This window comes from Artemia sp. Qi Xiang Cuo, chromosome 16 (genome assembly GCF_049724085.1).
Source record: "Artemia sp. Qi Xiang Cuo chromosome 16, ASM4972408v1, whole genome shotgun sequence".
Taxonomy (NCBI): domain Eukaryota; kingdom Metazoa; phylum Arthropoda; class Branchiopoda; order Anostraca; family Artemiidae; genus Artemia; species Artemia sp. Qi Xiang Cuo.
This window is the reverse complement of record NC_142809.1, coordinates 17,677,164-17,694,542: the sequence shown is the minus strand read 5'-3', so window position 1 is coordinate 17,694,542 and position 17,379 is coordinate 17,677,164. Positions and strand designations below refer to the sequence as shown.

The 17,379-nt window shown below is 37.0% G+C and overlaps 1 protein-coding gene across 7 annotated transcripts in view; it reads left to right on the top strand.

The window, feature by feature from the left end:
* The window catches only part of LOC148942639 (kynurenine aminotransferase-like), a 181,620-nt gene that overhangs the window by 88,149 nt on the left and 76,092 nt on the right, over window positions 1–17,379 (top strand). For all 7 annotated transcript variants that reach the window (XM_089102660.1, XM_089102654.1, XM_089102657.1 and 4 more), the window contains exon 4: window positions 671–820. In XM_089102660.1, the coding sequence (XP_088958786.1) occupies window positions 671–820 (150 nt within the window). The remainder of the gene's footprint in view (window positions 1–670; window positions 821–17,379) is intronic.

The window sequence follows — 17,379 nt, the reverse complement described above, 5'->3', positions numbered from 1 at the left end:
TTTAAAAGCTGCCGGTTGGACTGTCGTTTGGTTCGGTATATTTAAAATATCTGATTTTTTTAAGAATGAGGCTACTCCACACCTTGCTCACTTTGTGTGGTTTGTCAAGGGCTTTCCATTTCAATTTGGAATGGCGTCTGGTAGAAAAGAGGAACTTTTAGGACGTCAAATCTGGAAACTTTGATAGAAATTGAAGGGGTCAAATTTAGGGGACAATATCAGGCTTTGCCCCTAAGAAGCCTAATGGATATAGAGTGGTAAATGACAGGTTTTTGGGTACACATTCGTGCTATCGTCAGGAAATTTGCGACCTTAGGATACCATTTTACTTTACCTTACAATGAGCAAAAATCTAGCCCGTCAATTTCTGGCCTTGTTCCTATAAAAAGTCGCGTGGAAACAGACAACCTGATGTCGGGTAATGAAGGATGATAGATTCACGAAAATTTTCCTTTTTAGGCATTTGAGTTGGGTCCAAAAGAAATTTTGGATGTCTACGAAAGGAGACAGAAAGACTTCACGGGATATGATTCAAAGAAAGTAAGAAAATTATGAAAGGGACTAAAGAGTGAAGCTCTGAACAGTGTGGGTGGTATTTGTCTCACTTAGCCAACATTAAAGAGTATAACCTTTAGGATGATAGTTTTGAAATAGAAAATCAATATTTTAGGGTCATCCCAGACTAGTCCAAGCATTGGTATCTTTTTATGGAAAATTAATTGGAAGATCATTGAATCCAAATACCAACATCCTCGTTACTGTTGGGGCAGATGAAGCTCTATTTTGTGGCATCATGTCGACTGTCAACGAAGGTGATGAAGTAAGTATTGAGAAGAATTCATTCTAAACTATAGTATTTCAATATAAGGGAATAAAAGAGTCAAATCTATTAATCAGTGCTACCAATTGGGAAGGGGTATTTGTCCCTTCTTCCTCCTCCCCTAGGTACCAGAAGATGCCTCTTTTGCTACTTTTAATCGAAATATACCTTTTTTTGTATGTTTTAATTGAAACAACTCGAAAAAGAAAATATTAAAAATTGCCCCTCCCGCCTTTAGATAATAAAAAACACTCCCCCCTCTTGTCGCTATGTGGCACCACTGATGTGAATGCTTTATCAGCTGGATATACTAACTATAAATAGGATAGAGGCGAGGCTGTACCCAGAGGGGGGCTAGGAGGGTTTGAACCCCTCCCGAAATTTTTTTGACTCGTAAAAACATAACAAAAGTGGATATAAACAAATTTTGTATGCGTTTTGGAGTTTTTTTTTCTAACCTCCCCCCCCCCCGAAAAAAATCTGAATAAAACCCCCTCCGAAAAGAAATCCTGGGTACGGCCTTGGATAGAGGGGGTATGTACCCTACCAGAATCCAGAGCAACAAGACAATTGCATTTCCTTTTAATATAGGCCTACAGAATATATTTCTTTAAAAAATTATTACTTTAATTAGTAGCTTTAATATTTTAAATCATAATTAAAGACTATATATTAAGAATTGAAAGCCAGAATTTCTAGTTTTTTTTTCCACTTGAAGGGTAACATAAACCAACGAAATAATATTTTGTAGTAGGAAGAAGCTTTACTATTTGGTTGAGTTTTTCAGGTAGCCAAAATAATATAGTAACTATTATTTTTGTTTGCTTATTTTTTTCGTAGGCTAAATTTGTGGCTAAGTTTTTTCACTACAATATTTAGAAAAAAGAGGAGGAAAGAAGCTCAAGGCCAATTAAATATGTATTTTTAAAGTACGTATCATTTTAGTCATTTTCTTTCAGTTTTGCTCATATACTTAGGTGTTCAAAAGTAAACACACTATATAGCGCATCTTAATTAATAGTCAAGATTGATAGGTCATGTATTTGGATGTAACATAATTAGACTCTTCAAAATAGGCTTTTTGGTAACCTAGGTGGGGGCCCAATAAAAACAAGTTGCACCCAAATTGGGTGGACAGAGGTTAGAACACAAGTATTCGAAGGAGTTGGACTTTTCATGAGACAGAACATGAACAGAGGGTCTGTGATGAGTGGGATGTAGGGGGATTGTATGCAGCTATCTCTGCCTCAGACGGGTTTGTGCTGTGAAAAACTGTTTATAGTAGTATTTGTAGTAGTAGGGAATTCTATTGATCTAGATTTCTATGTTAAGATAGTAAGATAGATTACTATCTTACTGAGATAGTACATTGTTTAAAAATTGCCGATTCTTTTGCAGTACCTTCAGTCTCTGTTAGAAAAAAACACTCCGAAAAAAGGTTGGTCAGATTTTCCTCTGCTTAAACAGGCGAAGCTCTGACGCCGTTTCTGGTATCATATATGGTTGGATTGCGATAGGCCTCGTTTTGGAGTAGTATGTGAACTTATGAAATTTACGAAACGTGTATTCCGTAAGGTTGTTGGAAAATATAAAAAAACAACAAGTATATGATATATCTTATTCTGTCCGAAATAATCCTCAACTTCTGTGGAAACAAGTTTCTAAATTTACTCGTTTGTCCTCCCTTGAATCTGAACAGATTAGTATTTCTGATTGGCATGCTCATTTTTCGTCAATTTTTTCAGTAGATCCACCACCTCCGGAGTCTTTTTTTTCGCGATATTCTTTATAGTTACCTATCAAATATTGACCCTAGTAAGAACTGTGTTAATATTCCACCTTCATTTGTAGCTACACAAATTCAATTGATACAAACGGGAAAAGCACCCGGTCTGGATGGACTACAGACCCAGCATATGAAGTACAGTACGCCGTACCTTTTTGACCACATTTCCTTGTTGTCCCAGGCAATTGTGTCTCAGCAATATGAGTAGTTATCTAGGTACCATTTCTGATGCCCCTATAGCAATCTCCATGTTATTCTAAGGGCTTATGTTCCTTCCATGCTATTCTATGTTCCTTCCATTGTTATTCTATGGGACCTCTACACGTGATTAAACACATCATGAAACTAAGTGCTATTTCCTTATGTTCTGTTGGTACCATTCCAAACAAGTGGGGATTCCCCGCTTGTTCCTAAACATTGCAAAAAAGATAACAGTATGAACGGGGGATTCCCCACACACATTTGTTTCAACTCCAAGTTTTTTTTCAACCAGACTGGGGTTTTTTTTCGAGCTGACACCTGTTTATTAGGCAGCCGATAAGTGACAGGCGACATGATTAATCCTCTCTCTCTCTCTCTCTCTCAGACAATTTTTTTGTTGTTGCTAGCTCAGTTTCATGGTCGGAGTGAGAGTGTCAACACGTGAAAAAATTTTCCATACATGTACCCTATGTATTTAAACACTGTGTAGCTGGTCATCAAGTGAGAATTGGAAACTGATTGATGAGCTTGATGAAAATTGCAGATTATGCAACCCGTGTAAATTACGTAGAGGATATGCCGTACAAAATAAAGATTGTAATTCCTGTCTTGAAGAGATATGTGACTCTCACCCAAGAGGACACCTATGCTCCAATTGTCATTATGATAAATGTAATCAGTGGGAGAATACATATCCTGGTATGATTGGAAAGAATCCTAAATGTGATTTTAGTTTATTGCTAAGAGATTGGTATCTTCGTGGTTTTAGATTGTTCTGGGAGGAGGAAACGGGTCAAAGATTCAACTTCTGGAACAATAAAAGAATTTGGTTTCTACGTCATCGTTGTGAAGACAATGACTACTATGATTTTAAGCCCGCTAATTATTATTTGGGTCTGACGGAATTTGATTCACCCCTTGAGGACACTATTTGTTACATTACTTCAAATAAAAAAATTGAAATATGTGAATTCTATAGAATGAATGAGAATAGTATCACTGACTATACAAAGAGATATGACAAGAGTGAAGTTACACTCTATTGTAGAAAATGTAACCCTGACATTGCACTACATCAGATTCATGATACTGTGACTTTGGGCTAAGTACCAACACTATCTTGCGTTGAATAATACAATGACATAAAGGAAAGATGAGATCAAAAAGATAGAAAAGTTGTTTTATCATTTATATAAATTTTTATTAATAAACACTTCCAAATACATTTTGATAAAATTTTATTATTAGAGCACTAAAATAAATATTAAATAAGCTTTTAAGTAAAATTTCCGATAAAAAGTAGTTCAATCAAGGTAAGTCAAAGTAGATGTTAAGAAACTGCTTGTAGGTATAGCCACGACATCAGAACATGAAAAAGAGTGGTGCATAAAAGCGACATGTCTTAGCCGTTAAATACTGTATTCTTCGTTGATTTTAAATAATGGTTTTCCCACTGCTTTCAATAAAGTTGCTGATGTATGGCGTGTAGAATTTATACGATAGGCCATCAAAAGATTCAATATTCAAGAGGATCAAAAAATTCAATTTTCTTCGCTGTTTGAAAGATGCATAGCTAATGACCGGTCTTCCAAGTCGATGGACTGCTATTAACAATGATTAGGGTATTGTTAACACTTGGAATTTTTTCAGTGAAGTCCAATGGTATGCAATAGGACTTGTATTGGGACATGTATGGATCCATACTAAATACGCTGATTATTTGGTTTGTGTTCATGGTGCTAGGTCTAGTAGAACACGGCCGTCGGGTGTGATGTCCCAATAGGTTTCAAATTGACTCAGTTATATTAGCGTGATACTCTCAGTCAGAGCATCGGCAAATGTACACTCTAAACGTACATTCCCTATTCGTACTATGCTCATATCCTGAGTCCCCGACAAGTCCAAAACAATTACCCTATGATTTTTTGAAAACATTGAATCGGTTTTTCCATTTTCAAATAGTTGAGAGTCATGATCTAGGGATTGCATGGTCAACTCGTACAGAGTTCTATAGGATTTTTCGTCAAAAGATAGAGTGTACAATGGAATACCATTCACTTTGCACACAAGGCTAGATAGACCAAAAAAATTAAAATCATGGGGGGATTCAGTCCAGGATCCAACAGCACTGCTACTCTTCACAAAAGCCAAAGCCAATTTTGATAGGATTTCTCCATTGATAAATGATGAATCGCTATAGCTACGAGAGCCGGTGGCAATGTGACGTTGATTGGTGATCGTATGGGGGACAAGAGGTTTAATGGTGTTGCCATTGGCTCTTAGCTTTTCCACTGCCAATGCAGCAGAGCTCATAACTTGTTGTTTTCGGACGTGGAGCATTGCCGATGTGATAATGACATTTGCATCGGGTGTTGCAGGAAGTGCTTTTCTCAAAATGAAATTCGATGGGGCCATCTGTAACTTTATGTCAATCTTGACATTAGGGGGTAGCCATTGGGATATATTGAATATCTCATGATTTAATTTTCCAACCAGATGATACTCTTGGGTCACTGCGGTCAGTCAACTCACCATCAGTATCAACACCTGATCAATATTCATAGAACAATGATTGTCCTCTCAACTCCTTGTATGCCTTTGGTGTCATCATCATAAATTGTATGTAGCTCGCATAGTTTGATAAATTATTGCTAGTGCTCACCAATGTTCCATTAATAAATACATTAATTTGTTTGAATAGTTAGTGTAGAATACATTTTTCGTAGGAGAAAACATCGCCAGCAGTTGGAGTGTATTATCTGACTTTTTCTTCACCGCAAAATTTAAATCAATAAATTTTGATGACAAATCAATGAAATAGTCTTCATTGGAAAATATTTGAAAGTGTATATTTTCCGAGAGGGGTTGTTGGGGGTGAAATTGTTCATAGTAGACTTGACACTGACATCAACATTTTCAGCATCGAATAGATTCAATGAAGAACTAATTGATGGATCTGACTCTTTTTGGGGGAGATAAGTCATTTTAAGAGAAGAAAACCTTCTTTGGTATAACAAACTTTTTCTTTTTCTTCTTCTGCTTATTTGTCTTCGTTTTTTTATTTATTAAAGTCCTTGTTTATGTTCTTCGCTTCCCGCCTCGGTGGAGACTGATGAGTTAATGACGCGCACGCATCCTTTTCAATCCCTCCCCATTTTGTCGAGTTTTTAGTTATTCACCAACGGCTCTTGCTGAAGATCTAATATTTTCCTTAACACTCTCCTTGAAATTCTTGCCCGACCCCCAGTCCTGTAGTGTGGAGGCAGCGAAATTCGATGCAGCAGGTACAAGATATTTTCTGGCAAGGGGTAGTGCAGAACGAAATAACCTAGCAAACCAGCTATCAAGACCATAGCCAGAAATTGTACTACGCCCCTTGTAGTAGTCCAATCCATTGCCTATTTGACGTGGACTCAAAGCACCAACATAGCAATCGATATCGGGACAGACAAATGGAATTCTTCTATTGTTCCTTCTAGGTGATTGTGCTATCGCCAACAATGGGTCGAAAATGACATGTAATCACTGCTAAGCCTTTTGTTATTGCTAGAGGATCCCCCAATTCACTTCTTAGTGTTAACTGACAGAGTTCCAAATACGAAGTGTTTACAGGAACATACTGAAGATGCTTTATATTATAGTGATGAACAAGTTCATGAGATGTTTTTCGTTAAAGAACACGTAGGAGGGGGACATTTGAATTACCGACTCTCGATATTTCCACAAAGGATGCATAGAGAAATATGCAAGAGTCTGAGGCAAAACCAGGTGGATAATCAGCAAAAATAACTTGATTCATCCCGTAAACGCTGCCAGCATTTTTCCCATTGATCATATTCTGTTTAAAGCCAAGAACATCTCTCAGATTATCATTGAGAATAATTGTTTCAGTGTCAACAGGTGAGCTATTGTAAATCCTATCATGTTCCAATGAATAATTAAAATGGAATTTACCATTCCTACGATATGAGATTTTTCTGATTACCATTCCTACGATATGAGACACAAATCTGTCATATTATCGTATTCAATATATTTCAATTTGGCAGGTGGATATTCGCTAGATTTAAGTGCTTCAACCCATTCATAGTCGACATAGCTCAACCCATTCATAGTCCAATCGAATGGTATAACTTTTATATCATACACACGATCCTTTCTCAGGATGTCATAGGTATTTTTGAGAATACAGCCGACAAGAGCGACTTCATACGCACCGTCAAATTTGATGGCGGGGGAGAGTTTTGTCCAAAAATCACTTGTCGTATTCAAGTCGTTGAGGAGAGGATCGGAAACATTGGACATAAAAGTTACATAAAAATCATTGGGCATTGTCAATATATTCAACACCGATCCAAGAATCAAAATCAGAGTTGTATCCTAGCCCCCGAACAAGCAACTGTTTCCTACCCCTGCGAGTACGGGTCTTCAACATCCTTTCAATTTAACAGATTTCATTATTATTTTTTACCTTCTGTAGTTCATAGTCACAAAAGCCGCTGAGAATCTTTTCATATTTGGTATCGCGCAAACAATACGTTATGGGTTTAGCGTCAAGGATTTTTGCCACTTTAAAAAGTTTGGTTGACCACAAGTAATTCCCCTTTTCAAAAACATTAGTTGTTTTATTAATTCGAAGAGTATCACCAACATTGAATTTATTTTTCTTTTTGACAATCGTTTCATTGGAATGCTGTTTAAGAAAGGTGTCAATTTCATCATGATCAGAATGATGAACATCTGTTGGCGTAGAGTTGGACAATGATTGAAGAGGTTGTTGATTATAAATGAACAAGATTTTATCCAAATAATGAATAAAAGCCGATGTAATTTTCAATGTATAATTTCTTGAAATTAAAAGTCGAATAGTTCTTATCAATCGTTCGGCCAATGCAGCCTTTATAGGACTATGACTATGATAGAGCAGTGTACTATATTTTACTAGTACTTTTGCAACATGGGGATTAACAAATTCACTACCACAATCCGTTTGAATTTTTTTGTATGAATCCTGTTCGAGAATACTTTTAATGGCCTGAGCAACTTCAACGCCTCTCTTTCATCGCAATGGAATGGCATATACATAGCGATTAAAAACACTGATTGCAAGTAGAATGTACTTGTATGGTGTATTGTGACATCGTTGAACCTCATCTAGAGTCAGGAGACCTGCTTGCATTATATGCAGTGGGTAAAAGGCTTTAGTTTTTCGATATTGATTGGCACGAACTTTAGGATTTCTATGTAGAGTCTAACTTGATTCGTTCTTTAGATAGTTTTGTATGTTTTTAGCGTGAACACCGGTGACTTAGAAAAGAATGGTGAAGGAACTTAAACTTTCCACCTAACCAATGTTTTCCTAGGCACGTTTCAGAACCTTAACCCTTTTAACGTAAACACGTTGTGTAACGTCCACAACCCTTTTGTATGCTGATGGTTGGTGGTGGTGGTGGTGGTGATGTTGTCTTGATACGTCTACGTTTTTTTAAAGCTATCAGTGGTTTGCTAGTATTTTCCAAAATTTATTTAAAATCTTCTTCTTCTTCATATTTATATGGTGGTGGTTTTGACAATGATGCACGTTCAATGCATTTTTTTAGAATTTTTCCATTGCCAATAAGACTTTTTAAGAAGTTTAGTGTTTGTAGAAGGCTGTATAGATAATAGTCAAATGATAATAGCCTTTTACGATTTGTGACCATATCAATGATTAAACCGAGCGGATTATAGGTCTTGCCATGAATTCTAATCCCAGTCCCATGGTTCTGAACTTGAATATGATCTTGACCACTTTCCAAGAGATAGGTTAGGAGTCGTTTTATTTGTTCACGATATTATTGGGGGAATAGATTTACAATTTTAAAAACAATATAAAACAAATACAACATCTTTAAATGTGTTACAGCAGACTCTTGAGGAGATGATTCTTTTTTTGATCAGCAGCAGCAGTGGCCTGCACACGATAGAACTTATGTTTGTCCACTCGGCGAAGTGTATCTTGAACTAAATGCAGTTTCTTTCATCGTCAATATTATCGTTGTCAATGAATTTACTCAGATTGTTCTCAAAGTGTTCGACGGGTGAGAGAGCGAGTTCTATTGGAGTCAATTTATAGGGTTTTGCCATTTTCTAGAGAAAACTGTTTACATGTCCTGCAACTATCAGCAGTAAAAGTGTGAAAAAGCTACCGCCCGCCTGAAGAAGTCGTTTATTTTTAAAATTCTTTCCTTTCTTTTTAGAGGCCAATCTACGTACAAAGGAACGATGTTGCTTTGCCTGTTGCTTAGCTACTTCTGACCGTTGAACATTACCCTCGGTCAAATTTAAAGAAAGTTCAGATATTAGATTAATGAAATCATTGTCAATACCATGTTTGAGTATGGCTTTCCTAAGTGAGGGTTTTGAAGTTCTTAGAACTGAAAACAGATGTCTATTTTCATGTAGTTTCTTCAGTGTCATGATACCGACTAATAGCTCTTTTTAGTGTTCACGGGGAGATATACTGTAATTTCATTGTCAAAAATATCTGTGACTACACGCAGATCCTCGGGTGTAGTTTGATTAAGAACCAATAGGATATAGCCGTGGGGTTTATTAGTTGCCTGATTGTATGCTGAGAGCAGAAATTTGGGGGTGCCTGGATAGATATGTTTATTGAGTGTTATTAGCGAGCTAGAATCGCGAAGAACTCTGTAGATGGTGTAGTAGCTGCAGGTCAGTGCAATTTTTCACATAAATTGCTCTTATGAAAGATATTATGCAGAACCAGAGTAACGGAAATCTTATCATCATGAGATCGAATGTGAAAAATTTGAAACATTGCCTGGGACTACTGGTCGGTAGATTCAACCAAATCGTTAATGTTTGGTTCAATAATGCCAGATCGCCAAGATCGCCAAGAGTTTCGCTCAATAATGTTGAAAACTTCAAATCCCTGTAAGAATTGTATCTGCACCAATCCCATGCTGGTGGCAACAATTGCTTTTATTTAATCGTTTGACTCCTGCCAAATATTGTATATATTTTTTCAGCTTTTCCGCATACATTTTATTGCAATTCTTAATTATTTTAGTTAAAAGAGTTGTTTTGCACGACATTGACGGCCCACACAAAAACGATCTGAATGGTGTTTTAAATTGATACATGTTCCCTTCAATAGTTCACTTGGACAACTAACTGTAGACCATAGTTGTCTAATGACTAAATAATTTCCCTACTACTACTCCGTTCAAGAATAATAATAATAATAAGACGAATAAAGAATCATATTTTCTTTTATTATATGCATAAAAAAGTAACAATACTTAAAAAAATACTACATTGAAAAAAAAGCACATAAAACTTGAAAAAAAATACAACACTTACATAGGCACAGAGAGAGAAAAAAACACTTAAATAAATACACTTTTTGTTTATTTATTTATAGAAAAAAAATACAAAATTTATTAGAATAAAGCACTTAAAATAATATCACTTTTTTTTAATTTAAATGCAACATATACAAAAACACAAAAAAAAATCTGCTCTAAGTAAAAAAAAAGATAACTTTGGTAGTGGCTGGCGGTGCGCCCACCGCTGGTGGCCAACCCCCGGGCCGCGAGGCCCCCCACCCCAAAGGCCGCGAGGCCCCCCCCAAAGGTTTTAGGGAAAAAAAATTACTGGACTTTATTCAAACCGAGACTTTCCCTATGGATAACACATTCGGCCCGGTCTGAAGTTAAATAGTGCCCAAGGGGGAGGATCGTCGCACCGTCTTGACAAACATAGACCTTGTCGGAGATGGTACTCATGGAAATTTTTCTACATTTACAGTAAAGTTCCTGTATTTGAGAGAAAGAATTACCAACAATTTGGCTCGTGGAATTTTATTTTCAACAGTACAATTCCTTTAGATGTCCTAATCGAAATTCTTATCCACATAGCGTGTGGGTACTCCTTTGCAAAGTTTCATGATTTCCTCGTCGTGTGTCTGTATAAAGTACACCTTCGGACTTACAAACACACCACTGGAAATCATGTCACTTCCCGTTTCAGATTTCAAAAATAAAAGCTGATTTGGCACCCGACATTTCATTCGCTCCGGGGATAGCCCACTTCAATTGGTGTAGTCCATCCGTGAGCTGATAATTTCATCATGTGTCAAATCAACAATTATATTACGTTTTTTCACTTTTATCAATAGAGAATCTGTGTCCCCGTAGCAGACCTCTACTTGCCCCTTTTCCGGCCACTGTACCCTAGCCACATTGTAGTAGAATTCAAACATGAGCTTTATAGAGATCTCCAAGATCGCACTGCCTGCAGCAATATTTTTATTCAGGACAATATGTCTTTTTTTCCTATTCAATAGTACCATGTCCGGGGCAATGATAGCGAAGGAAGTGTAATTTGGATCGGCAATAATTCGAGCACATTGTTCGGGATCGGTCACGACGTCACAACGATTTCTATTGCGAACACTCTCACGCATTTTGCCGAAAGCCGAATTCAAAATGAGTTTATAAATTTCTTTTTCGGCTTTCGTCTGCGCTTCAGAACGTTTCTTGACAAAAGTGTCAACAAACGTTTTTAGATAGGATTTTTGGCTAAACTGGAGCGCTCTTTGAACCTTTGTGACGTTCAAACCGTTGTTGCACATCCATTTTAAAGCCACGTGATGTTTAATAATATTTTTGTCGACAGAATGTCGGCAATGTCTTTGTTTTGAAGGTTACCAATGCAATCCGTCCACTTTGACTAAACGCCGATTGTGGGGACTCAAAGAGTCCCTAGTCCCAAGTGTATTGATGAATGGGAAAAGATAATCCTTTACTGAATCATTACGCTCAACTGGTATCTCCCAATCAATATCAAAAAACCATCCAACTGGTCCATTCTCCTCATCACTGGTGCCAATGTTGGGAAAATGGGAAGCTTGATGGTCATTGAGCCATTTATAGTCAATGCAATGTAGCATATAATGGGACATGGCAGAGGGGTAGAGATAATTAAAATCAAGAAAAACTAAATCCGATTTTGTCCCCGTCTTCTCTCCTGTTGGATCAGATTCCAGGATACGATCCTCATGAAGAAAAAATCCACCCCTCATTGACCTACCTATAAAAAGGTGCTGATGAATGTCTGTGATTAGCCCAATTTTCCCCACTAATTTTTAGGATGAGGTCCATTACCAGATGAGGAAATGGAAAATAATAGCCCAAATCAAGATTAAATTCCCCATAGATTTTGTCCTTATTTTTACACATAATGTCTAATAAGGTTAACACATCACTCGACAAATACAGCTTGCAGTAGTCAAACCCATTTTTAAACCCTCCCTCTGCCCAAACTTTTTTAGCAAAACTGTATTCATCGGGGGTGCACCTACGGACATGTAGACTGTCGTAAAACGATTCAATTGAGGGAATAGTTTCCTCGGTGAATCTCGACATTAAATAGTAATACTAATATGAAAGGATACCTTTGGAAAACAAAAAATCATACAAACCACTTTGGAATAGTTACCTTAGAATAAAGAAAGTGTTGCAACTTGTATCGAGCTTTCATAATTGAAAAATTTTTCTCAATGATTTAGTGAAAAACTGTATTACTCTAAAAAGAGAATTTTGTTAGTGCACTCAATGTCGGCTTCAACAAATTTCCACATAAATTCCAAAACAAGCAACTTTTCCGATGATTTAGGAATGATTTTGTAGGAAAAGCTGTCTATCACCCATGCATCATCCACTGCTCCATTTCTTTGAAGATGCGCCAATGCTGGTAGCACATACTTCAGATCGTAGTTAGAGTTATGTATAAAAACCGGAAGAAAGAGTTCCTGTTTAATTTTTAAATTACATGAATTGTGAGCCCACCCCCGAAAGTTTATTTTTCTTGTTGAATTGGGGCTAATATGGTGATTATGATCCTGGACGGTACACCTCTTTTGGGGCAAGAAAACCCCTAGCAACCCAACAAATTTTCCCGTTTTCTAATGCCAGTTACTCTTTATCTGATAAAATTATTGGATGATTGATTTGACGCAATCGTCAAATTGCACCGTTTTCTGTTTTTATTAAAGACACCAATAACTTTTCCATACTACCCTCCTCATCCATAGCCAAAAAAAACTCTTCCAAGTGCATTTTATTGTTGGAATCGCTGACGGGCATGCGCGTAGGAACACGCAACTAGTTTGTGTTCCTTGACTATATTTGGCCTTGATGGGTCTGATACCTCAACCAGTCTTGATTCACAATCCAAAGACACTTTATCAACTTGTAGCAGGGAATTTTGGAAATTTTTAAATTGTAAAGTATCTTTGCCTTCTGCCGGAATTTCTATTCGTTGATTGTCATGAATTTTGCAATGCCCCATGTGATCCGAGAATGTTCGCTCAGATCTAAATGGGGACAGGCACATGGGGCAATAGAGACGTTCCCCTTTCTGAACGCCTTGGGATAGGAGTCGACTTATTGCTGTAACGGGGAAAAAATGACCATAGGAATTTACATCTTTGGGAGGCTCATAAATAACCCAAACCCAATTTTTAACATTATCCACCATCGGTATCTTAACTGAATACAAAGCCCCTTTTTTATTTGGTTTCTTTCCTACATGTACAAATTCCGTGTCATACTTGAGAACAACCACCCGTAACCCAAGATTTTCATTTGCTTTTTCAAATATGGTTATTTCTTTAAAGGACACCGCATACTTCCCCTCTAAACAGTCAAAATTTACTTTAGGGAAATTTTTTTCACTGTTACGTGCAAGGCTGTCGAGATTTTCATTGTTGAATCTATTCTTAATATTTTATGGGCTGCTGCTAAAAATGCGTATTTAAAGAATTGCAGCCCCGTTTCAAAATTGAAACTCTGAACCCCTTTGGTAGCCGACAAATCTGGGTGGCATTTTATTCTTCGACTACCCCCTGCCCCTCTTAAAATAAAGTTTTTTTTAAATCTACTGAGATTCAGATCCATATGTTCAATGTATAAAATGGTGGACCCACTTCTCTTCTCGTTAAACGCTTCCAAAGTCGAAATATGTTTATTTACGCATTTAAAAAAGTTGGTCTCGAATTAATTTTGACCAGGGTAAAAAGTCTGGTTACCAGTTGAAAAATGAAAATTAAAAAAATCTCCAAATGTCCCCTTCTATAAACAAACTTTTTGATAAACTGATACTGTAACTCCTGCTGGACCTCCCTAATTCTGAATCTGAATTTTAATTTTTGCTCAAATTATGTCGTTTTAGCTATGAATAACATTCACGGGTTCTTTTAAAATATTACTCCCGTCAAACACTTTTTCCCCGGGGGGTTAAAATATACCCAATATTTGTGTAAGTGACCTAGAGCAGATGTTAGCAAATAAAATTCACGTAGGTCTGGGAATTTGACAATACTAGTACTAGCTATATCATTAAGCAGAAGGGTGGGGGGTGACACAGAATTGTCAATAACACCACCCCCAGTCTGTTCAATGATATTAGTTGGAGATAGTATGAGGTCCCCTAAGGCTGATAGAATATATTCCAAGGTGTTTGGAGACCACTGATCGAGCCAACCTGTATTGTCAAGTGTTGGAATTTCGTTATGAGAACCCGGTTCAGTAGCACTAGTAACACCCCCTAAAAGCTTACGCATAAGACTATCTGCCCATTCCGGTTCCCCAAGCATGTCAATATCATCTGTTAAGTCATGTAGACTAGCCAAGTTCCCGAAAACATCACTATGGAAACCTCCATGCCATTCCACATTATCCAGAACTAATGCATGTTTATAACTGAACTCCGTTGGTGGTAATAGAATTGGTCCGGTAAATACTGATGTCTCATCACTCAATGGTGGTGCTATATAATTAATCTGTAGAAAAAAAGTTTTATTTTTTATGTGAAATAAGCATTATTTCATAAAGTTGAAATATCATGTTCATTTCTAGTCGTATGTTTACCTGAATATTTAACAAGTACCATTTTTCAACACCAGCCCCCATAAAACTCAATTCCTCCTCCTAGAATTATTTAAACTAAATAGTTACCCCCCCCCACCCCCCTCAGAAAGTTCAGAAAGACACAATAGCCTTATCTGTAGTGAAGCATTTTTCTATTCGTAAACTAATTTTTTAAACTAAAAAGTTATCCTCTCCTCCCTCGGAACGTTCTGAAAGACACAATGACCATATCTGTAGTGAAGAAGTTTTGTACTCGTATATTTCCCGAGTATTTGAAACGTACCATTTTTCCATACCATCCAGCAAAACCCTAGTCCTCCTAGAATTATTTAAACTAAAAAGTTACACCCTCCTCCCTCAGAAAGTTCAGAAAAACACAATAGCCTTATCTGTAGTGAAGCGTTTTTCTATTCGTATGTTTCCCGAATATTTAACACGTACCATTTTTCCATACCATCCAACAGAACCCAATTCCTCCTAGCATTTTTTTAAACTAAAAAATTTCCCCCTCCTCCCTCAGAAAGTTCAGAAAAACACAATAGCCTTATCTGTAGTGAAGCGTTTTTCTACCCGTAAACAAATTTTTTAAACTAAAAAGTTACCCCCTCCTCCCTCAGAAAGTTCAGAAGGACACAATAGCCTTATCTGTAGTGAAGCATTTTTCTACTCGTATGTTTACCGAATATTTAACATGTACCATTTTTCCATACAAGCCAACAATACCCTATTCCTACTTGCATTATTTAAATTAAAAAGTTTCCCCCTCCTCCCTCAGAAAGTTCACAAAAACACAATAGCCATAACTGTAGTGAAGCATTTTTCTACTCGTAAACAAATTTTTTAAACTAAAAAGTTGCCCCCTCCTCCCTCAGAAAGTTCAGAAAGACACAATAGCCTTATCTGTAGTGAAGCATTTTTCTACTCGTATGTTTCCCAAATATTTAACACGTACGATTTTTCCATACCATCCAACAAAACCCAATTCCTCCTAGGATTTTTAAACTAAAAAGTTACCCCCTCCTCCCTCAGAAAGTTCACAAAAATACAATAGCCTTATCTGTAGTGAAGCATTTTTCTACTCGTAAACTAATTTTTAAAACTAAAATTTACCCCCTCCTCCCTCAGAAAGTTCAAAAAGACACAATAGCCTTATCTGTAGTTAAGCATTTTTCTACTCGTATGTTTCCAGAATATTTAACTCGTACCATTTTTCAATACCATCCAACAAAACCCAATTCCTCATTGCATTTTTTAAACTAAAAGGTTACCCCTTCCTCCCTCAGAAAGTTCACAAAGACACGATAGCCATATCTGTAGTGAAGCTTTTTTCTACTCGTAAACAAATTTTTTAAACTAAAAAGTTACCCCCTCCTCCCTCAGAAAGTTTAGAAAGACACAATAGCCTTATCTGTAGTGAAGCATTTTCTACTCGTATGTTTCCCGAATAATTAACACTGACCATTTTTCCATACCCTCCAACAAAACCATATTCCTCATAGAATCGTTTAAACTCAAAAGTTACCCCCTTCTCCCTCAGAAAGCTCACAAAAAACACAATAGCCATATCTGTAGTGAAGCATTTTTCTACTCGTAAACTAATTTTTAAAACTAAAAAGTTACCCCCTCCTCCCTCAAAAAGTTCAGAAAGACGCAAAAGAGTGTTTTCTTTGCTAATAAAAAAAATGCATTATATTCAGCTATCTCTAAGGGGAGCAGAGGAATTTAAAAAACTGGTTGGGGGCGAGGGATTAACATTTTAATATCTCTGACATACACTTTTACGATGTTGAAAAATGTCGAAAAGGCTAATTCATTAACCTATAGAAAAAAGGTTTTATTTTCTATGTGAAATAACCATTATTTTATAAAGTTAAAAAAAACATGTTCATTTTTTCACCCCATCCTCAAAACTCAATTCCTCCTAGAATTATTTAAACTAAATACTTGCCTCCATCCCCCCCCCTCCCACAGAAAGTTCAGAAAGACGCAAAAGAGTGCTTTCTTTGCTAATAAAGAAAATGCAATATATTCAGCTATCTCTGAGGAGAGCAGAGAAATTTAAAACAATGGTCGGGGGGGGAGGGGGAGATTAACATTTTAATATCTCTGACATACACTTTTACGGTGTTGAAAAATGGCGAAAAGAAAATACTTTAAAAAAAGCAAAAAAAAAGTTGGATAGAAATAGGTAGAAGCTAGAGGTGAAAATACTCACATTTCCAAATTCAGACTGCTGTTGAGTGCCGTCCGTTTCTTGCATAGATGTGGTGGCGATGTCACTGGCTTGTACAGGTGATCCAGTGGGACTCCCCATCCTGTGAGCAACCATCCATTCTCTTTTCAGCTTTCTACCTGGCTGCATAGGAGTTGGCACTGGTGAGTTTCGGGCAGGCAGTGCCGGTCTGGAATGGATGTGAGTGGCCCCCAATGGGCCACCTATCTCCACTTGTTGTATTGGAGCAACGCCGTTAGACTTAGGTATCTTTTCGGGGGGAGAGCAATTGTATGAATCCTCTTCCTTAAAAAAGCCGGCAAAATTTAGCATGGAAAAAACAATTCCCTTTTTACAGAAGAAAAAATTTGTCTGCACAAAGAATCTCCTTTAACCACACGGAATCAAGGAACAGAGTCTCCCT